General features: G+C 35.3%; 1 protein-coding gene across 1 annotated transcript in view; it reads left to right on the plus strand.

Annotated features, from left to right (window-relative positions):
- Positions 1-24254, plus strand: part of LOC121429985 (NXPE family member 3-like) — a 28382-nt gene extending 4128 nt beyond the window's left edge. The window contains exons 2-3 of the mRNA XM_041627258.1: positions 19033-19122; positions 23447-24254. Coding sequence (XP_041483192.1) covers positions 19033-19122; positions 23447-24246 — 890 coding nt within the window. The 3' untranslated portion in view covers positions 24247-24254. The remainder of the gene's footprint in view (positions 1-19032; positions 19123-23446) is intronic.
- Positions 24255-25318: the final 1064 nt, after the last annotated feature.

The following is a 25318-nucleotide window of genomic DNA, read 5'->3' on the forward strand; positions in this document are numbered from 1 at the left end:
TAAGACTATGTTGCGTGTCCTAATAAGTTAAAATAACATCAATGGGATAATCTGAAGGTAGAAGCTCCATGCCAGCAAAGTCATTGAGAAAATCCCTTGTCAAAGGCCAATAACATAGGTCAAAGTACTGACGGATCTTGTCAGGATGCAGCAGAGCTTGTAGTTGGAGAGTGAGTTGATAAGGATGTCAGAAAACCATCAGAGCGATTCAAATTGACACCAATCATTATTTAAATTGTGGACATTCTATTCATGGCTTGTAAATCAAGAAAATGATGGGTAATTGGATATCTTCCTACATTAATAATGTGAGCGCGAAGCGCGAGCAGAAAATGTTTTATGTTCTTATCTGAAAATTTATAATTAGACACGTTTGTAGGGGTACTCCAGATTGAATGTAATATGGTTTGAATAGATAAAGAAAAGTCAGACGAACAACAGAAAGTCAGACAAAAATATTTCAATTTATTTCAATTTATTATTATTTTCATTTTCAACAGAAGAACAAAAGTAATGTGATCAAAATAGTTACAATGAACTTATACAGATAAAATAAATTCAGACATGTACAGTATATGATATTTATCTATAAGAAGAGGTAAAACAAAACAGAATATTATATATATAGCAAATATCATAACCATTATAAAATCAAATTCTGTGAAAACGGAGGGATCCACCAAAAAGCAGTGCTTGTATCGTGTGGACCCCTCTAAATAATTATTTTAGAATTGCCTATACACGAAGACAGACAAGGTGACAAAACAGAGAACAGCAGAACAAAAAACAAAATATCAAAGTTATTGCATTTTAAGGATTAACATTATTCCGGTGAAGCAGTTTTAGGCATGTCTTCATGAATATTCAATGAGCAAATTGATGATTTCATATTCCCACTTGACGTACTTGACGTCTGACGTACTTTATAATATAAAATTGGGTTTATTCAATATTTTCCCTTCAAGAACCAAAGCAATTGAATTGACAACTGATTTAGTCCGTTATATATTTTCTGCAACTTGTTCTATTTATAAGGTACATATTATTCACACTGTAATGAAAAAATGAAACAATTTTGATTCCATGTAATAACATAAGAAAAAGGATAGTTATCACTGCTGCTTGACACTAAATAACGAATAGGTAAAACAGATCAATACAGTTATTAAAAGATTTAATCAAATATCTTAAATCATTATGTTGTTTCCTTCTGATTTGTTTTACAATAACTGTACATGAAAATATACATATTGATAACGAAATATTACTTTACTTAACAATACTTGTTGACTCGAGCCCCCATCCACTCTTCTGGCCTGACGTGCCCCACTCGGACCTGGTGGTCGGGCCAGTTCCTGGCCTTCGCAGCTTGCAATATCTCCTCCACTCGGCCTCCGCAGACAGTGTTGCCCCTTGATGAGTAGCCCCCAGATCAAAGAGATGTGGCTTCAATCGAACTAGTTGACGAGATCGAGCCCCCAATGAAGACATGAGTTTTGACGAATCATGTTGGTGGAGAACCGGCGGCAGCTGGGGTCAGTAGGCATCTTTCGCAAACCTCTACAACGCGAGATTAGAGTCGGGTAACTCAAAAGTTAACGATTAATCATAGACTCGATCTTTGTGTTACAGGCCCTATAGATCTTGCTTTTCGTGTGCAAAGCTCTTTCATACGATACCAGCATGCCATACCATTTGCCTGCCTGAGCTCGCGGCGGGACTGTACCTGTGTCATGGCTATGACTCCAGCTGGCTGGAGACATGCCAAATGTAGATTATGACATGGATAAGAAAGTGTTTTTTTTTCAAACAAATCGAGTACATATTGAGTAAGGAAAAACTTACCGAATTAAGGCTTAGATATAGATCATTACAGTCCATTGAATCGACATTGCATTTAATGTGCATTATTTGTGGGTCACTGGCAATTGATTCCATGGGTCAGATCACCTCTCAAGCCGAATCATTTCGCATGCGTTGACATGAACACAGCATGCAACAGGCCACAAACCGTCTAAATTTGAGGAGTTTTTTCTTTTGCCTGCACCTTCTACACAAACGGTATGCCTCTAGCACACAATGTAATGGGCAGTATGTTTTACTTTTCCGCAGAAGGGGGGGGGGGGGGTTTGCCGGGGGGTACACTTCCATTGATGAGTGGATACCAGGCGCGACCATGGGGTTTCAAAAAGCACCCTAAACAAGGGAAGGTCTTTTCTAGATTATGAAAACGCATCTCTGAACAAGTATTTGGGTTGTGACACCCTACAAGTAGTGGAAATATATCCCTTTTCAGTATTTTAATCATCGTTTTTCACACCCTCATAACGCTACATATAGGCCTATACGTAACGTACTTATATTACCCACTATTTCCATTTTTACGTGTGGTCGCACCTGGTATCCACCATTCAATGGAAGTGGGTCCCCGGGCGGCCTCTCGAGCTCTGGGAGGAACCAAATTTGGATTTGGAAATTCGTCCTAAATCGATATATCGCTGTAACCATAGAAGCAACTAGAATTTGCACATTGAATTGAATGTTTCCGTTCCAGATGCGAAACGAAAAAAAATCTCATGTCACACAATTTGCATTACAGGACGGAGTTTTACGACCATGACGACGGGCCCAAAAGTCTCTTCCAAAATGATCTACCGTCCTAAATAAGCGTGCGCGTCCTCAAACGAAAGGTCGGGATTATCTAGTCACCGACGTAGTTCCTTAGTTTTAACTTCGACTGCTTATACTAACATCTGTGGTCTATTCTAGCCTAGGTAGTTCTCCCTGAATTACTGAAACTAACCTCGTAATATACCCTACCGTTACCAAGACAAACTGTAAATTTTATATAAAGTAATTCAAAGAATTTCAATAACAGATGAGTGCATAAAGCAATGCATTCTTTAATAAAAGACACTTTCTTTGCATCTGACGTTTCCAACGCTTGCTTTTGAAATGTTCAAAACATATGTACGTTTTATCTAGGTTTGAATTTTCACAACACATAGCTATCTTTACAAACTCAGAACATGAGTCTAATTGAAGCCAAAAAAATCAATTTTGGCAAAAAAAGTGATCAAGTCTGAATGATTGTTTTGCAAAATTCTTGAGTCACATGGTCGAATTCAAAGAATTTTTGGGGGTCAATGTACAAAAGTAATTATTATTGTATAGTTGATTTCTTTTGTGAATAATTATGGAATAGTTGTTATCAAAGTCAGCACGGCTGCTATATCAAATCGCGTAATGCACATGAGACTGCTAGAGGCGTTCCATTTTTTTAGAGAGAGAGATGTTGACTTAAAACGGAATTTTTTCAGCACTATTTGTAAATATCTAACTAAGCAATCAATTCGAATGCAATTTGCGAGCTAAAAATAAGAGATGTACTGGCTTGAAAAGGTAACACTAAAAGAGATTGCTTTGTGCAATTAATGATGAAAAAACCTATCTCACTAATCTGCCTATCTAATAATTCAATTCAATTTGATTCAATTCTATTATTTCATTTCCATTGAAATCATAATACAAACTAATATAAAGTAATACAAATCAAGTACAATTTTACAGAAGGGCATTCTTACTTCGTAAAACAAATGCAACCAAAAGTTTTTGGCTCCCCATAATTTTAGCACAGAATTAGACCGGAGTCTAAGTCAAACCTTACTTCAGAATACGGGCTATCGTCTTTAAAGCGGGTTTTTAATTTTTTATTGCTTGTATAGGATAGCGAGACTCTATGTAACGTCGTCATCACTAAGGTTAAGTTTTAGAAATGTCATAACAACTTGGTAAAATATATAGACCCAATTCATGAAACTTGGACAGAAGGATAATCGGATAATCAATAGCAAACATCTTGCTTGGGTTTTGGGACACGTGATTAAGGTCAAAGGTAATTTAGGGTCAATGAAGTCAGGCAATGTTTGGAGAAACAACATCGAAACCTTATCCAAACTTTGTGAAAATTTATGGATCTAGTTCATGAAACTTGAAGATAAGGGCAACGGTGTATAACTGAACATCCTGTCTGGGTTTCAGGCCACATGACTAAGGTTAAAGGTCGTTTAGGGTCAATGAATTTTGGCCATGTTGGAGGTATTTGCTGGATTACCATCAGAACTTTAAAAGTTTGTAGATCTAGTTCATGAACTTTGACATAAGAGTAGTCATGGGACATCCTGCTGAGTCACCCCAAGATTTATTCTGAGGTTGGTATCATCATGATCATGCTGGTATGCTTAAAAACTTATTAGGTGGTCTGTCATGAAGATGACAGATCACCTATTATATTCGTCAGATTTTACTTTATTTTTATTGCCAAATTTTATTCCCACATTATCTCAAAATCGGGCCGGTCAAATTTCTTGATTTTCATGTCATGTACGGATATTATTCTGGAATCGCGAAACAAAACTTTTCAAGGTCATCAAATCGTGATGACGTCATCTAGGCGCCATTTTGTAAAATTAAATTATTGATCCTATCATCGCAACTAATCATCATAAATCATTCATATTTGCATCGTATCAAGTTCAGATGACAGGTCATCAGGACATGTCAACAGAGGTCATGCAAAGGTCACGACGCGCACGTACGCGCGCGTCAAAATTTTAAAATTCCCCAAATCAATCGTGGTCAAATTTGGGTACGTTTCAGGCCATTTTGACCATGTCAAAAAATTACGCGCGCACAGGTATGCGTGCGCGTTTTTGCTCCTACCATCGGTATGCATCTTCGAGTCGTCATTTATTTTATGTCTGTCCACTGTCCATTATCTTCTGATTAATTTGATACCTCATTCAGCCTCCTACGACCAATAATAACTTCGCAAGTTGATATTAATGGCACATTGTCAAATCCCATAACTCTAGAATTTGGACTCCCTCAGGGGTCAGTAGTCGGACCCATAGGCTACTCAATATATACTCTTCCAGTTGGTGATATCATCCGAAATCACTGTATCAATTATCATTTTTACGCTGATGACATACAATTATATGTTTCTTTTGATCCGAAGACTCCTGGAGCTCTCAATAATGCACTGGTTAAACTCCAGAATTGTATATCAGATATAAGACAGTGGATGATAGTGAATAAACTAAAACTAAACGACAATAAAACTGAATTTTTTGTTGCGGCCTCTACTTATAACTTGCGCAATCTTCCAAATGTTCAACTTGATGTTGATGGTACACTCATTAGACAATCAGAAAAATACGATACCTTGGTGTCATATTTGATTCCCGCATGTCAATGTCGTACCATATCTCTCATATCTGTAGCACAGTCACTTTTTATTTAAGGAACATTTCTAGAATCAGAAGGCTTATTGACCAGTCTGCCTGTCACAATGCTGTTCGTTCATTGGTTCTGTCTCGTATCGATTATTGCAATGGGCTCCTTTCTACAATTCCCTCTAATCAATTAGTCCGTGTTCAACGACTACAAAATTGGGCAGCACGGTTAATTTTACAGGTTTCCCGTGATCATCCTTCCCAACCACTCTTTAATTCTCTTCACTGGCTTCCTTTTAAACAGAGAATTACGTTCAAATTACTCTTGATTGTCTACAAAACATTGAATAAACAGGCTCCACAGTATTTAGGTAACTGCTTGAATCTTTATACACCAACTAGAGCTCTTAGATCGGCCAGTGATCACCTTCGCCTCACATATCCATTAACTCGTACATTACCTGGTGACAGAACTTTTACGGTGTTGGCTTCAAAATCCTGGAATGATCTGCCACTAATAATTAGACAGTCTCCATCATTAGCAATCTTCAAAAAGTCTTTAAAAACTCATCTCTTTCACACTTTGTAATTTTTGCATAATACATCTTACCAATTCATTGTAAGCGCTTTGGGCCTAATGGGAAAAGCGGAGTACAAATAATAAGTAATAATAATAATAATAATAATAATAATAATAATAATGCGCAAATGCGCGTCCACTCAAATTTGCATTACACGCGCGTGCAAACTCGTAAAATAAGTCATAATTGGGCAAAAATATGCCTATATAAAATTCACTGTAGCTCTTCAAGGAGTCCGTTGACCCCCAATTTTTCCTCATTCCTGGATAAAGTAAATATCTCATCTGGAGACTGCGTAATTACCTCAAAATTACGTTAGAAATAAAAATTACACATTTACGCAACATACATCAACGTATTTTTGCATATTTAACCGTATCTTTGTTATTAGTGGTCATTTTTTTTCTCAAATTTTGATATGATGTAGTCAAAAAAATTCTCTACAAATAACGTGTGAATAATTTTCACTTGACCACAGCATCAATGTGTTGTGACCTGTTTAAATTTTTGCCAATTTTTTCTAGGCCTAATTTTTGAGATTTTTTTTGATAAAATGTTTTATTAATCAATTTTACGGTCTTCCTGTAAATTTCAAGCCAACTGGTTTTGCGGTTTTTCATGTAGGACATTTTTCGTAGTTTTTCCGGAACTTTTTAAGAGGTAATTTTAACATTGTAAAACATCTTTTATGTATTTTCTTAGTAAACGCTACAATATTGAAACGCTATTGTGTTGAAAATTTCATTCCGGACATTTCGTGGAATTTTCCGGATTTTTTTTATTTGGTTATGCAATTTACTTAAATACACATTTTCCTGAAATCGGGAAAATTGCCCGGATTTGAATCTTTCACCTGACTTTTTTCAGTAAAATCATCAAGAAAGAATTTTCAAGGAAATGTTAAAGTCATACACAATTGATAAATGGATATTGAAAATTCTTGACGGAAAATATAATGTGAAATGTTTAGGATTTTGCAAAAAAAATTGCAAACATTCCCCCCCCAAAAAAATCTACTTAATTCTTTAATCAAATACATCCTTAATGAGTTTTGAAGTGAATGCTGTGAAACTGTAGCATTGTGAAATTTCTCATTAAAATAATTCAAATTTAGCAGAAGTTTGACTAAAAATATTCATGACATTTTAGTTTTCAAAAAGTATCACCTATGAATTTTCAAGCATTCTGTGAAACTGATACCCACTGACAATGTGAAAATTCTTGCTTGAAATCTTAAAAGAAAAATTGCTGACAGAATAGAGAATTTTAAAAAGTATTTTACATAAAAAATATGAAACTGTCGATTAAAAATTAGGTGCTCTGAAAATAAAGGCTCCTTTCAGCCAATTTCGGTAAATCGCCCCATCTCATATTTTTCAAGGAGTTTTTAAGGCATTTTACGTGCTCAACACTTCATTTCGTATTTACCGTATTGAATTATCACCAACATATTTATAACCATCACGTTTATCATCACCACATTAAAGAGTGAGTATTTAGCAATGGTCAAAATTTACTCCCATGATGTCTATGATCAAGATTGTCTACTGATTCATTTCATACATTAGCCGACACATAATAAAAATTTCATGACAGACCACCTAATTCGTCCTCATGACGAATTAAAATCTAGTTTTATTCATTATTATTGTTATATTTTTGTTTGTCGATTTTTGTCTTGCCAAGTAAGCATGGTTCGTAAAAGCAGTGAATATACCTATCGTGCATTATTTTTTCCATTTTCCTCTTCGAACAGGTATCCGTGTGTGACTTTACGAGAGCTAATATTGACGCACCATGGTTCTGCTTAGCGCCAAAGAAGACCCAATTAAATTGTTCAAACTTCGCATGGACTTGTGCCAACAAAAAGTATGCATCGCAGCTTCTGAAATCTGCAGTGAATAAGAAAAACGGCAAATTATTGAAGATGTAAGTTCACCTTATATTTGCATCATGTAATAGTATATACACATACTCATTGGAATGTCGATAGGCATGTATGTGAATGGGTAGCTCTGTGTGTAAACGTCCAAGGTAAAAATGGCGGGGGTAAAAATGACAGAGGCAAGAAAGGCAGAGGTTGATATCAGCATTAAAAAATAAAAAATTTGCCAAGATTTGTAGCCCTGGCTTATGTCGGCGAAATAGGCTTATAATCTGATTACATATTGTAGAGGCCCTCTGCCATATAACAGCCCGATTCTTGGTGCTATGCGGGGTGCTATGCGTGGATGTCGAGCGTTGTCCATGGTGGGGGGGATGACTGAAAATATCTTTTATACGCCCGTCCTAGAATATTTTTGTATCACGCTCGGTGTCCGTCCGTTAACTTTTCCTTGTAATCGCGATAAATTCAGTTTGACCTAACCAAGGCTCATGTATTATGGTGTGTATGATACTTGCATGGATCACATGCAGGAAGCCTATTGATTTTGAGGTCAAAAGGTCAAGGTCGCATTAACATGCTTTCATTTTACCCTTGTGAAGTCCTTGTAAACGTGATAACCTAAGTTTAACTTAAGCTAGGCTCAAATAATTTGGTGAGTATGATACTAGCAAATAGCAGGAAGCCTTTTGATTTTGAGGTCAAAGGTCACAGTCACTGTGATGTGTTTTTATCATACCCTTCCGAAGTCCTTGTAAACGCGATAATTCAATTCAATTCATTTTTCCCAGTATAAAAACAACAATAAAAATAATACAAACATGAAATAAATCAGACATAAATGAAGTATTATACTAAAAGAGTAGCAGCCAAACAATGATTAACCTTACAATGTAAGTACGGTCGATCCAAATAAGATAACATATTATTAGAACAACAATTAAAGAAGAAAAGGGAAAAGAATTACCTAATTAACCCATACAACAAACAACCAAAATAATAATTAAGTAAAAAATGAATAAGTAGTGAAAATTTGGTATTTACGATTCCTCCTAAAAACGTTTAGAGGGCTACTATCATGACTATCCTTAATTTTCTTTGATAAAGTATTCCAAATTAATGGTCCCTCTAAAAAATAGAATTTTGAAATAATTTTGTTCTTACTTTAGGTATATGAAAATCATGATTGCCCATGGTTGTATAGTTATGTACATTACAATTTAAAACAAAATAATTACATATTGGCTGAGGTAATATATATATATATATATATATATATATATATATATATATATATATATATATATATATATATATATATATATATATATATATATATATAAGTTATACATAAAGATTGCAGTTTCACAATCAAAAAGTCATACAATTTTAAAAACTATCTGAGACTTAAAATTGGTTCTGCGGGAGCATAAAAAGATGACTGGTTAACAGTTTTTATTGCACGTTTTTGCTCAAAAATTATATCCAGTTGTGAGTAAGAAGCACTGCCCCAGGCAAAAATACCATTACTTAAAAAAGATGCAAAAAGTGCGTAATAAATATTTTGTAAAATAGCGATTGGAAAATTGCGTAATCTGTACAAAATGCCTGTGATTTTGGAAATTCCATTACAAATGAAATTATTATGAGGAATCCGTAACTATTAACTATCAATCATGATACCAAGACATTTGACTTGCGATACCGTTGCTACACTAAAATTTGCTAATTGCACCTGCAGATTGTCAATGCTTTTTTTTTATGTGTTTAAGAAATATTTACAGATAATTTATTAATAGTCAACCAAGAAGTCACCTTTTAATTCATTATTAAATTACATTTGCAGATCATAAAAATTTTCATGTGACATAGAAATATTTGTATAATCGGCAAATAAAATATATTTTAATTTCGAAGATACATATTGCACATATCATTTCTATACAAAGTAAATAAAAGGGGCCCTAGAATAGAGCCTTGGGGTGCTCAACAATTTAATTCCTTGTAATGTTGACTAAAGTTAAGAACTGTTGTTTAAAAGATCCGAACTTTGTCCCCTTATTTCTTATTTGAATAAGTTTTTTATGAGTATTCTATGGTCAAGTGTGTCAAACGCTTTCTGTAAATCTAAAAAATAAGCCAATTGAAACACCTTTCTTTTCGATAACACTATTAACACTTTGAATAAAATCAAGTAATGCTGAAGATGTGGAGTACCCACCCGAAGTCCATGTTCGGACTAATCATATTGCACTCATTGATAAAATTCAGTAATCTAACACATACATTCATACATTCAGTTGCGTCGGAAAAATCCCTGACTCGAGGCAAGCATTCATTATTGCACATAAAGGTTGACAGAAAAAGTGAATGCTTTTTTATTATTCTCATATCAATACCATCATGGCCCACATTCGACTTGAAAGAAAAAATCAATAATTTCACCTATGGTTATTGTATTACAATACATTGACATGTCATTACCTTTAATATGGGTAGTAACATCTTGACTATTAAGTGAACTTGTAAAACTACTATTTACCTTGGATCTAATATTTGCAAAAATAGTTATTTATGTTCTCTCTCCATAACTGTATTGATCACATTCCATGTTTTCTTCATATTGCCTTTGGCACAGTCAAACTGATCTTTGTCAATGTAATATTCAATTTTACGAGATTTAATTTTTTGTTAGAATTTTACGCATTTTTGGTATACCTTTATCTGATAATTTGAAGGCTTGTTAAAATAAAGTTTATATAAACGGGATTTTATCTTAATCAGATTACGAATTTCTTGCGTAATCCATGATTTATCTTTTCTTAAAAAAATGTTCTTGTTAATTGGAAATTCCTTTTCATATAATATAGAAAATTTATTTACTAAATCATTTTAACATCTGTTTGGATAACGGCCAATTGAATGTAATTATGCGTTCAATGAATTTATTTATATCAGATATATTTTGTGTTTGAATACATTGATTTTCTCCTTGAGAATATGTATGGTCACAAATACAATAAATAGTGAAATGGTCACCAATGTAATACAAGAATACCTGATGATATATGACAAATAGCATTTGTGAAAATATTGTCAATAAAAGAAATAGAAGTACTTGTGACACGAGTTGGATAAGATAGTAAAGGTGATATGGAAAATGACAACAGCAAACCAAAATACATATTAATGTAATGCACAGTACCCACTTTAAGCGAGTCCAAATTAAAATCACTAAATAGATAAGACTAATTGCATATATGTTCAGAATCTACAATATTTAATCTAAATATGTCAAAAAGTCTGGAATGGACTTGCCTGGTGGCAAACTTCACCTCATACAATTGATTTATTGCAGAAAGATAATTCTATACAAGTGCTTTCATTAACCTCTAGGTCTTGGCGTTGTCTATACAGTAAATTTCTTTTTACATACAGCCCAACACCACACCCTCTTCGAATCGTACGTGCATTGCTAACAAAATAGTAATTTTGACGATTACAAAGGCTTTGTAATGTTATACCGCTCAAACCATGCTTCAGTTGGCTGAAAGTCTAGAGATGACAAAAGGTAGTTAAATTATCGAAGTTGTGGGATGAACTGTGACGATTGAAATGTATACAAGATAAGTGTTTTCTAGCTGATTTTTTTGTAAATGTAGATTGGAGAAGATTATTAAAGTCACTAACCGTATTAGTAAGGGAGCAAGGACCTTTGAAAAATGAGTTCGTAAAACCCGCACGACTGAAAATATGGACCCTCTAGATCACTGGTATACAAGTAGTAGTCTCAAATTGTGGTATCACCTTTTTTTCTTACTACCGTTGAATTCAAAGAGCAATGTGAAATAGCAAAATATGAAAAAAATCAATAATTTTTAGGGGGGAAGGTGAAATTTAACTTCTCCGGTTGTATATGTCATAAATACGCCATTCATGTATCAAAATGTTGCTGGTGAAAGCTTTAACATTACAGCAACATTCACACGAGAAAATTAGATATCGAACATTCAAAATAGGAATACACTAATGTCCAGTGTCCATTTTATCTCAAGTAGATATAAAAAAAATGAGAAGATAAATTGATTTTTGTGTTTAACTATGTGATGCTCTATAAAACTATACTTGGAACTAATACGCATTATTCATAACAAAAAGAAGATTTTCAAAACGTTTTCAGATATGTTCTAACTAGCCTGTGAGCTAATATTTACAATCTTGTACAGTGCCATTAGTTTGGGGTCCAACACTGTATAAATCAATTAGAATTACGTTTTACTGGCGAAATCATCTGATCCAAACCAAATTCATTACAACTGGCGTAGGACCCCGCCCTTCAACAATTAAAATAATGGGGCCAGACATGGTGTATGGAGCAAAATGTCTAAGGAACTGTGCGCGGCGGAAACGATTGAGCCGAAAATTACGTTTTTTATACACCACTATATATTTGACAGATTATGACATATCCAGAAATATAATATTTTCTTTTTATTCCTTTCCTTCATCTGTGTGAAGAAGTTGTGTGTTTTTTTGTGGAAATTAGGTTCAGCAAAGCTTTTTAAAGTGATTTCTAACTGATAAGACAGATATTTTGATTTAGGCTTTAATTTTCCGCTATAGAAAGCATAGCGAGCAAGCGGTTTTGAAAAAAAATCAATTTTGAAGTTGTAAAACTCCATTTTGGGTCAATTATGGTGCTAATCACTGTGAAAAGGGCATCCTTGCGAGATGTTGTAATAAGATGTAATAAGAAATGAAATTTAAATATTTCGAGCTGTTTTTGTAATCATGAAAAAGGTGTGCATCTTACTAAACAAATTAACACGAGCACAAAACACGAGCTGAAATTTTTACTGACCAGAAAAGGAAGCTGTTCTGGACTGCATTTAGTGACTCATAGATAGGATACATAACTCACCAATCAAATAATGCGAGCGCAAAGCGCGAGCTTATAAATTTGTAATATTCCGACCTGAAAACTGGACATTCTAAGCATTTTTTTTTGTAAATTGAATGCGAACCTTACTTAACAATAATTTATGCGAGCACAATCCAAAATTTGTTGATTTTGGAACCTAAAATTTTGCTCTGTATGCCATGCTTGGCCCCTCAAAATTTTTGGCTCATCATGCCATTGATGCCATAGCCCATTTGGAAATGACAAAATTGAAGTTTGTGTTCAAGTTAACCGAATCTTTTCAGAATATCATTAAGACTTAAAACATTCTTAATGGTCAAAGAAAATAATACAAGGAAAACCTAATGGAATAGAAATCAACCTTGTTATCATTCTTTAGAGTAAGCTATTTTTAAAGTATGAAAATTGTTGTCAAAATTGAAGTCAGATCTGTCAGAATTATTCCTGTCATAAAATCACCATAGGCCTAATCAGTAGCGTACCGTGGGTCACGGCATTGAAGGGCACCAGCAAATTGGAATCGCCTAGTGAGCGCGCGAAGCGCGCCCACTTACAAGGTATACTGACCTAATAGAGATATTTTAAGGACAGTGCCAATAAACGGATATGTATTTCACTAGTCAAATAATGAGAGCGCGAAGCGCGAGCTTAAAATTTTTGATATTCAAAACTGAAAAGGGACATTACAAGATATCTTTTGTAGTCATGATACGTACCTGTCTCGCTAAATAATGCGAGCGCGAACTGATTTTTTTGTAAATATTGACCCCAAACAGGAATATTTTATGGACTATATTTTAGGAGTCTGTTAAGATTATACACATCTCACCATAGTCATCTAATACAGTGCCAATAAGCGCTTGTAATCATGATCAACATACCCATCTCACTAATCAAATCTTGCGAGCGCGAAGCGCGAGCTGAAAATTTGGGAAATTCAGACCTGAAGAGGGGCATTTTAAGGCTTGTTTGTAGGAACTGAAGAAGACCTTATGTAGTTCACTAACCAAATGATGCAAGCGCGAAGCGCGAGCTGAAAATTTTTGATATTCAGATCAGAAAACAGAAAAAGGGACATTTTGAGGACTCATTCTAGGAATTGATGAAGAGCAGACATATTTCACCAATCCACTACTGCGAACGTAAGCACGGACAGGAAATGTTTTATATTAAGACCTTAAAATGGGACAATCACTTAAAGTATTCATGAAAAAGAAGCATACTATTGTACATGTAAAACAATAACTCGAAGTGCGAGGAAATGTATTTGGTAGTTTGGTGTATATTGACTTGAAAACGGGAGGTTTTAGTATAACAGGATTATATATCTCGGTAAACAGACAACGGGGGCACCAGGAACAGTGAAGACATAATCCCTGAGTAAATTATTTTTCATTTATATGAAAAAAATATTTCTTATGTAATGTTGCATAACATAATTATAACATTATAATGAACAATAATGTCTTCTTTCCTTCTACGTTTCTTTTCCTTTCTCCCTCTTTCTCTCTCTTTTTTTAGTCAGCCGATGGGGGGGGGGGGGAGCCACATGCCCCCCTGTAATTACGCCATTGACTATAATCCTAATCATAATTATCATCATTATTATTGATATTGTCATTATCCTTATTAGTCATGATTGCATCATATTACCAATACATAATATTAATTTTCATCACTTCTCTTTGTTACATATTTATGTGATGATAATTACAATTGATGGCACTGCTAAGTACTGCTGCTGCTGCTGCTTCTGCTGACTGGTGTAGTATTTAGTGTCATTAGATATACAGAACAATTGAAACATTTATAATTACTTACATAAAACAAATGAAAGTACAAAATAAAAAATGCCTTGAAAAAGCCTTGAAAATGCCTTGAAAATGCCTTGAAATTTCAAGGCTCAAAATCCTCAAGGCCAAGGCCAAGGCCCTCTCAAGGCCAAGGCTTGAATGTTCAAGGCCAAGGCTTTGAAAAAATAGGCCTTAAGGCGCCTTAAGGCCAAGGCCGAGCATCAAGGCACTACAACACTGTATGGATCATAATTATAATAATAAAAAATAATAATGATAATGATGATTATAATAATAATGATGAAAATAATACTTAATGATAATAATAATAATAATGATAATAATTATAATAATGATAATAACAATAATAATAATAATAATAAAAATGATACTAATAATAATAATAATATGAAGGAGAGGAAGAGGGATGCAGAGGAAGAAGAGGAAGAAGAAGAAGAAGCAGAAGAAGAAGAAGAAGAAGAAGAGAAGAAGAAGAAAAACAAAAAGATGAAGAATTTCGAGGAAGAAGAAGAGGAGAAGGAGGAGGAAGAAGAAGAAGAAGATAAAAAACGAAGGGATTATTTTAATTACAATAATAATAATAATCTAAATAATAGCATGCTCCTTCTCCTATGGATCATAATAATAAAATTAAGAATGATAATAATTATTTTAATTACAATAATTATAATAATTAATCCAAATACTAACATGTTACTAGTCCTATGGATCATAATAATAACAAAAAATAATGATAATAATAATTATAATAATAATGATAAAAATAATACTTAATGATGATGATAATAACAATAACAATAATGATAAGAATAATAATGATAATAATAATAATATTAATAATAATAATGATAATAGTAATAATAATGATAGTGATAATAACAATAATAATAATAATAATAATAATAATAAAGATAAGAACGATGATAATAATGATCATTATAATAATAAAATATCACAGATGATTATCATCATCATAATGTTCATCAACATAATATAAAATAATGACAATAATCATAATAATAATGAATTGTAATAATAAATAAAAAAAAAACAAAATCATCGATCGAAGTGAGAGAGTTCGAACCTGCAACCACCGGTTTCGATGCGCCGCTCTCAACCAATGGAGCTATTCGTGCATTGCAGCCATGTCGTGGTCTTTTCTTCTCTTAGTATATATCCCCTGGTATTGCGCAATGCCCGAACGCACGCCGCGCTACATTGTCTCTGGTGACGATAATGTCGAAATGGTGATACGACGAAATTGAGTTCCTCAGTTTTCCGCAAAATCATGCATTTTTCAGAGTGATGCAAGTACTTGCTTGAAAATATTCTTAAGTCATTTCAAAGATTCATTTTGATACTAGGTAAGTTAAGCTTCTTTAAACTCGGATCATTTCTGTCGCCACTGTTCAGATATGCTTCTGCAGCGATGAGCGGATCGTCCCATCCGGCCGTACTGTACTAGGCCGTACGCCTTCACAAATAGCCGCTGAGTGTACTGAACGCGAAGGTTCGGGAAAAGCCCCCCGGGTTGTGCCATTTAGGGGGGCGTTGTCGACACTGACGCGCCCTAACGCTCCCAACATACCCTTCCGGCCAAACTGAGGGGGGGGGGGGGCTTTGGACGAATCTTCGCGTTAGTGTCAACACCCCCTAACGCGACAGCACCCACCCTTTCGGCATAAGCCGTCAAAGAATCTTTCATGTGCATTTTGTAAGTCCGTCATTGAAGCACCTAGTATTTGTGTAAGTTCTCTAAATCTTTATCAGTTGATCCCATGTGAAATATATGAAAAGCAGTTATCAGGAAAAAACAAGGACTTTCTCAATAAACTACAAAATCAACAACATACTTTGTCTCATAATTGTTTTGTAGTTTCTATATAAATGTATATTTTTAAAGTACTGATATTTTTAATGCGAAACTTGCTTCTGATTGATTATGTAATACATTTTTATTTGCACATGTGGGGAACTCGGACACGGACATGTGTGACTCGGACTCGAAAGGCAGGACTCGGTCTAAGACTCGGACACATCAATGTTTAATGGCAGATGGTGCAGTAGAAAGAATGCCGTTTTCCAAGTTCTCCATAAAGAGGTTGGCCACTATTGGACAGATCGGACTGCCCATAGCTGCTCCAAACTTCTGGCGATATATGCCTCCATCATATTTGAAAAAAATTATAGTGAGAACAAATCCTAGCAGCTCGACAATAATGTCAACAGTCAGCTTAGTTCTTTATTTCAGTGTGCTTTCATTAGAAAGACAGTCTCTTACAATTCCATCCAAAGAGTGATGGATAGGATTGTTTTGAAAAGACTCAGTACATCGGAGGAAACTACCAGTTCGTCCTTGTTCAAAGTCAAATTGGTGCTATCCTCTGCGAACTCCTTAGAATTTTTGACATGATGGTCAGACTTACCCCTTTGGGGCAAAAAATGTCCCTGAGAGCTTTAGAAGTGTTGTACAAAATTGAACCAATGTAATCAACAATAGGAAGAAGAGTATTTCTTATGCGTCTTGGGATTTTTTTTTGGAAGGTGTTTCTGCATTTATTGAAAATTCAATATATCAAACTCAGTAATCACAATGAATATAAAGAAATACAAAAATAAATGAAATAATTACAAATTGTGACGATTACATAATAGAAGAATAATTTACATAGATATACATGTACATGTAAGCAATAATATATAAAATAAAATGCAGTGGCCAGCTATCATGAGCAAAATGCTTGAGAAAATAGCAGCCAGACGAAGGCAGCTACATGAAAACCATTATAGAGAAAAAATCACGGGTGTATAATAATGATGTCACATAATTATTTGAAATGTTAAAAAAAAGAAGGGGGAGAGGGTAAAGGGGTCATGTGAAGTGGTGCAGATGTGGGTGCACGTGTAGGTGAGATTTTTACACGTACTTTGATACAAGAAACTTCTTTAATAAAGCTTTCAAGGAAAAAAGAGATGTAGCTTGTTTGATGTTATTCGGCAAAGTGTTCCAAACTTCAGGACCGTGATGACGTATTTTTTTGTGAGCAATAACTATTTTGGATTTGTTAGGTGAAAGTCAGATGAATGTCGTGTAGGGTATGAATGTATGTCTCTGTTGTAAACAAAAATATTACGGAAGGATGCTGGAATAGTGTTGTTGGAAAATTTATACATGAAAATGGCAGTTTAATAAGTGGGAATATCGTAAATTTTCAATGTCTTGAAATAATGAAATATTGGATCAGTATGGGCGAGATAATGAGAGTGATAACAAATACGAAGAGCTTTCTTTAAAGGACGTAATATTGAGTCTATTTTTATTTTGTTACTATTTCCCCATGCTATGTTACAGTAAGACATGTGTGACAAAATAAAGGAGTTGTAAAGCATTAGTAATGATCTTTGAGATATGAATATTTCAATTTGTACAAGATGCCTATGGCACTTGCAATCATCATGCTTATATTACGAATATGACTACTCCATGTTACGTTAGAATCGATCAATACACCTAAAAATTTTGTTTCCTGTTTTTCGTTAAAGGTCAAGTCCACCTCAGAAAAATGTTGATTTGAATCAATAGAGAAAAATCAGACAAGCACAATGCTGAAAATTTCATCAAAAGCGGATGTAAAATAAGAAAGTTATGACATTCCATAGTTTTGCTTATTTAAAAAAAAAATAGTTACATGTATATGAACGAGCCAGTTACATCCAAATGGGAGAGTCGATGATGTCACTCACTCACTATTTCTTTTGTTTTTTATTGTTGAATTATACAATATTTCAATTTTTATGAATATGATGATTAGGACCTCCTTGCCTGAAGCACAAAATGTTAGAATAATGGAATTCCACGTGTTCAAGGAGGAAAGAAACTTCATTTCACATGACAATGACGAGAAAATCAAAATATTTCATATTTCAAACAATAAAAAACAAAAGAAATAGTGAGTGAGTGACATCATCGACTCTCTCATTTGGATCTAACTTGCTCGTTGATATAACTATTTTTTTAAACATAAGCGAAACTTTGAAATGTCATAACTTTCTTATTTACATCCCATTTTGATGAAATTTTCAGTGTAATGCTTGTTGAATTTTTCTCTTTTTATTCAAATCAAGTTTTTGTTGGGGTGGACTTGTCCTTTAATGGGCATATTATTGATATAAATGATATCGCGAAATACTTGTTTTGAATTAATATGTTTAAAGTACATTAACTTTGTTTTATTTATGTTAAGGGAGAGTCTATTTGATTGCAATACAAGCGGGGAATATTTTCCTCCGTGGGATAAGGATATTCATACTGTCTCTGTGAAAACTTCTCCTCACCCTGCAATGATTTCAGAATAGACACCAGTTTCCTTTTGTACTTTCTGACTTTTGGGTCCGATGAAATTTTTTTATATGTTTACTGATCATTGTGATATAGGCGTCTATTGCACGGATGTCCTGTGCTGGCGTGAGTCAGCTAATTCCTCTGAATATCACGTAACGTGCATTCATCCTATCAACTGTCAAGGATACATGTGAACCTTTCATGTAAACCCATTGAAACTATCAAGGCGAAATTGATGTTTTATCTTGATAGGCCATATACTTGTTTACTTATTTTACAGACAGAAGATGCCCTTAGCAGCACAGGGAGTTAACTTTGTAACAGTGACTGAGAGAGACAAAAGTAAGTGTAAAAAGGGAAGTCTGGGCATGGTGACAAGTCGAATTAGAATCGAGTATCTAGTTGTATCTAGAATGCAAATATTCATGCACCCACACAGCCTTACACACACCCTTACACACGTCCTCACACACTAACACACATTCAGTCCTGACACTATTATCAGGACTATGAATAATTCTATATCAATAATATTATTTTCGTTTAAATACATTGAAAGATTAGTTCATTACACGATGGGCTCCTTGCCCCCTAAACCTTTTTTTTTGCTTGCCAGAAAATGTTTGAACGCCTCGGATTGTTCCATATACAAAGGGAGATAGAGAGGCAGATATTATTTATTACCATTCGCTTTGACCATTTTCGTATAGACTGAAGGGTAATGAATGGTCACAAATGACGCAGAGTTACACGATGCCGAGGTTGTAAGCTTCCGGCACATGGCGCTTTCAGTGTTTATTTGCTAAATAAACAAATAAAGTAAATCATAGAATAAGCAACAGAAGAGAAGGAAGGTTATGGAGAATAACAACAAATTAAATCAACCCCCGCCCCTCTAAAAATGAAAAAAAAATAAATCATTTATGGAATAACCCCCCGGACAACTACCCCCGACAATTACCCCCGAGGACAATTACCTCCCGGACAACTACCCCCCGGACAATTACCCCCCGAGGACAATTACCCCCCGAGGACAATTACCCCCCCCCGAGGACAATCACCCCCGGACAATTACCCCCGGACAACTACCCCCGGGACAACTACCCCCCCGGACAACTACCCCCGGACAATCACCCCCGGACAATTACCCCCCCGATTACCCCCCGGACAATTACCTCCCGGACAATTAACCCCGGACAATTACCCCCCGGACAACTACCCCCTGGACAACTACCCCCGGACAATTACCCCCCGAGGACAATTATCCCCGGACAACTACCCCCGGACAATTACCCTCGAGGACAATTATCCCCCGGACACTTACCCCTGAGGACAATTACCCCCAGAAAATCCTCCCTCCTCTCCAGCATCAATGTTAGAATAAAGCGGGACCCATTTTAAGTTTTGGTCGGTGGCACAGGTTTTTCGAAATATTTTCTACTTTATCTTACGTTGATATTTTTTTCTTTCTCTTTTATATTGCTCTTTTTCCTGTTCTCTCACTTTCTTCTTTCTTCCTTTTTTTTTGTTTAGCGGCGCCTTCTGCATCATGAAAAATGGGGGGGGGGGGGGTCTTGCACCCGAAACCTCCCGTTTGGCTATGCATAGATTCATCAGAAAATGTGTAAACTGGCCCTCATACTAAGTTTTCATAGATCAATTTAACACGATTAGTCATAATAATCACATATGCTGAATATCTCTGATTCCAACTGATCTGATTTTTTAAATATTTATTTTGGGTTCAATTTCAAGAAAGAAATCAGGCAAATAGATAAAACGTAAAAAAGACACCTTTATAGGTAGAAATATATTGAAAGTCGATAACGCAACTATCAACACTAACACTGTCAAGTAGGACCTATAATCCTGTTGTTTTAAAATAATTCAACTAACAAGAAGCTAAAAATTATGAAACAATTGGTGCACTTTCCAGTAAGCTAAAAAACTTTATGCAAAGATAATACACACAAGAACACCTTGTAATTTTACCATTTAGGCCCTTAATGGTAAATTACATGGTGTTTTTTGTTTATTATTCTTGGGTGAAAGCAACATTAAAGAAGGAAATTGAGTACCAAAATTGCTAAATTGTAAACAATATGACATAATAAACAAAAACAAATTGGCAATCATCGTAGTAAACAATTCGTTTAAGGTGCATTTTAAGGACGGTTTGTAAGAATTTATAAAGAAGTAGGCCTATGCAGATCAAATAATGCGACCGAGCAGCGTGAGCTGAAAATATTTATATTTAGACCTAAAACGGACATTTTACAGAACACTTGAAAAATCAATTTGTAAATTTAAAAATAATGAAAGCTTGATATCCTCGATGAAATATGTTTTGTATATTGACTTCAAAACTTGATATTTTAAGCTCCATATTAGCCTATATTGAGCAAGATATGAATCTCATCGAAAAAGCAATTTGAGCGCGAAGCACAAGCTGAATATTTTTTGGAATTGCATGTATATATTTTAACATGAAAATTGACTATTCTAGGCAATGTTTGTGAACCTGAACAAGATGCGTATGTACCTAGATAATTACTGCAAGCGCAAAGCGCGAGCAGAAATTTTTAATATGGTTTCTGGCTTGATCGAAAAGGGACTTGTTAAGGAGGTTTTGCAGTTAGCCATTAAAACGTTACATATTTGAACTATTAAATAATGCGAGCGCGAGCTGAATTTCTTTTGACATTCTGACCTAACAAAAATGACATTCTTAGCACTTTTTGTAATCATTAATGGTATAGGTACAAAACCAAACAATTGATGCGAGCGCGAAGCGCAAGCGGAAAAAATAATTGAGATTTAAGACCTGAAAATGGGACACTCTAATCATGTTTTGTAAATCATGAAAAAGAATGGGTAAATTGGTTTCTTCCTACATTAATTATGCGAGCGCAAAGCGCCATCTGATCTGGACAATTTTAGCACGTTTTGAATAAAGATGAAGCTGCGTTTCTCAATGTTGTGCGCATGTTTTAGAGTTAGACAAAATCTGGGCATTCTGATATTTTTATCACGAAAATCAATAATGCAAAATATTTGATATTCCTGTATGAAAATTGTGAATTTGAGCACAATTGTATCGTGTAGGGAAATTGTGAAGTGGATGTGGAAAGCACTTAATAAATGATGCGAGTGTGAAGCGCGAGCTGATATCTTATTTATTATTTTGACCTAGGACCTGGACATTCTAGGTCTAAGGACATTTCGTCATCATATGAAAATGATGACAACTTTCTTATTCCTCTTCCTAAGCGCGATATGAAACATATGAAACTGTGATGTTGTCGATATTCTTTCCTGAAAAGGGACAATTTAGTCATTAAGAATTTATGGAAATATTATCTATTAATGTAAGAAGCCTAATGGGTGAGTAAAATGTGTTGACACTGAGGCCTTAAAACTGGATATTTTAAGCACTTTTGTAATCATGAATAAGATTTGTGAGTTTATATATTTTTAACAAAAATGCGAGCGCAAATCGTGAGACGAAGGTTTTGGTAAATTGTCATAAAAAGTGGGGGGGGGGGTAGTAAATTGTTATATAATTTGGCAAATCAAATAATGCGAGCGCGTAGCGCAAGCTGCAAGTTATATTCACACTATAAAATGGACATTAAACAGAGCACTTAAAAATCAGTTTGTAAATCAAACAAAATAATAAATAATGTCCCAGCTGAAATATGCTTTGTATATCGACTTCAAAACTTGATATTTTAAGCTACATATCAGCCTATTATGCAAGATATGTATCTCATCGCACAGGCTATGCGAAAAATTTAATATAGTGACATGAAATATATTTTTAAATCATTTTCCAAGTCTTTCCCTGACCTTTTTTTTCCAGTCGTCTCACTTCTCTTATTTTACCTCTTCTTTTTCCTCTTTTCTTTTCTTTTCTTTTCCCTTCTTTTTCTTTTTCCCCCCATTTTTTTGCTCTCCAATAAGAGGAGGCGGGCCCCTCGCCCCCTCCTGGATCCGCCTATGGATTTAGCTCACTTTTACAGCTTTCTTACGGCGTTCGTTTGATTCCAAGATACTCGAGTACTTCTTACGTCAAACGTACGCCCGACCGACGTATGATTCTGTGCACTCCTTTTGTCTCGGGGGTTATTGTCCTGGGGGGGGGAGGTAATTGTTCCCGGTGGTAATTGTCCTCGGCGGTAATTGTTCGGGGGGTAATTGTCCTCGGGGGTAGTTGTCCGGGGGATAATTGTCGGGGGGGGGTAGTTGTCCGGGGGGTAATTGTCAGGGGGGGGGGTAATTATCCGGGGGGTAGTTGTCAGGAGGGTAGCTGTACGCATGGTTATTGTCCGGGGGGGGGGGTAGTTGTCTTGATCCCATAAAAATGACCAATTACTGGCTCGAAACGGAAATAAGTCTCTGGATTCGTCTTTACCACTAATATTTCGGAAAATTGAAAATATTACTGACGGCATAGGAAATTGATCAAACAAATGTGAAATCGGAGCAATTAAGTTGCATCGAGGAGTCTACATACTCGAGGCATACACAATAGTCAAATAACGGTTTATTTATATGTTGATTTTCCTTAAATGATAATACTTTAAGCTAACTACTTGGTACTGCATTCTTTCGAATAATCAAGTGAATTGATGGGGAATTAATATTTTTAAATTGTGCCTTTCAGATCTAACGACTCCGGGTCACTGTTATAACGATGAACTTCCTCCATGCAGTATTGGGTCTCATAATCTTTCTGCTCCTTTGGCTGCGGGCTTTTTCCTGAAAGCCCAGTGGTATTCAAACTTCTGTCGTCTTGGTAACTTTGCCATCCCTGAAACCTTGAAGTGTCTCTCCAATAAAAACCTTTACTTCCATGGTGACTCGACTGCCAGACAGTATTATGAATATCTCTTGAAAGTTCTGAAGAGTACTCTTAAACCTAATCCACCAACCAAACAATCAAATTGGAAAGTTGGCCCTTCACTGGCTGAAGACAAAGTCAATAATTTTACAGTTCATTATCGCCATCACGGATACCCGATCCGGAATAACTGGACCGATGCCTCCGAAGTGCAGTATATTGAAGAAGCTCTCGATACGCTAGAAGCAACTTCTGATACAATCTACATGTTTACAATATGGGCGCATCTAACCACAGTAGACATGTCTTTCTATGAGCATAGAGTGAAAAGGATAAAAGCCGCGGTGGAAAGATTACACCGCCGGAGCCCGGGAACGCTTGTCGTCATTAAAAGTGCGAATACCCGCAAGCACTCGGGCACGTCGTCCTTGACAGCGAGTGATTGGTACGCAAGAGAATTGGATTTGAAACTCAGAGAAATATTCAAAGGCTACGATAAGAAAATAGGGTTCATAGATCAGTGGTCGATGGTGGTTGGATGCTCAAATAAAGACGCTGTTCACCCAGGTGAAGGAATTATTAAAAGTGGAATGCGTATACTGCTCTCATATATTTGTCCTTAAAGGACAAGTCCACCTCAACAAATAGTTGATTCTAATAGAAATAGAAAAATCCAACAAGCATAACACTGAAAAGAAAGTCGGATGCAAAATAAGAAAGTTGACATTTTAAATTTTCGCTTAATTTTACAAAACAGTTCAATGCATATCCTGGTTGGTATGCAATTGAGGAGACTGATGACGTCATCCACTCTCTATTTTTGTATTTTGTATTTTATTATATGAAACGTGAAATGTTCTGATTTCTCCTCATTGTCAAGTGAAACATTGATTAATTTCTCCCTGAACACGTGGAATAAGCATTGTTTAATACTACATGGTTAAGTCAAGTTGGTCCGTATTGCCAAATTTGTAAAAAAAATGAAACATTGTATAACAGACCAGTTCGGAGTTACTTCATGGACAATTTTTGGTCAAATGACCTTTCATTTCTTTAATTATGATAGGCAGATTTCAAAACAAGATATTACGCAAGCTTGCCTTACACAGCATGATAATAACAATTATAGGCATTTGTATAGCGCCATCTATCTAGAAATATTCTATTCCGAGGCGGGTCGTTATTATTATTAACCCGGCTTTAGCTCGAGCTGCCTTTCAGCGCTCGTGCATTCAAGGAATTAATCCCGCCGTTTACCCATTCACCTCACCTGGGTCGAGTGTAGCACAATGTGGATAAATTTCTTGCTGACGGAAAATCGCCATAGTTGAGATTCGAACCCACCACCTTCTGTTTCAAAGTCAGTATTTATCTACTGGGCCACAACGCTCCACATGAAGAAATTGAATAGCCCAGTATCGACCGCACAGAAACGCTGTTAGCGTAACATTTCACTAACACTGCGCTAACAAACGGCCCTGTTACAACTGGTAATTTCGCCGCGATGGCTATAATGCATTATTTACATCTGAGATCAATGCTTGACATCACAATTTGTATAGTATTATCCATTAACAAATCAGCTCTTAACAACATGGGTAGAATTACCACACAAGAGGCAGAGAAAGCTGTTGTTAGGGGATTATTAACTGTGGCGAACGAAATCACAAAAGAATAAACTGCCGATATTATGAG

This window comes from Lytechinus variegatus, chromosome 1 (genome assembly GCF_018143015.1).
Source record: "Lytechinus variegatus isolate NC3 chromosome 1, Lvar_3.0, whole genome shotgun sequence".
NCBI lineage: Eukaryota > Metazoa > Echinodermata > Echinoidea > Temnopleuroida > Toxopneustidae > Lytechinus > Lytechinus variegatus.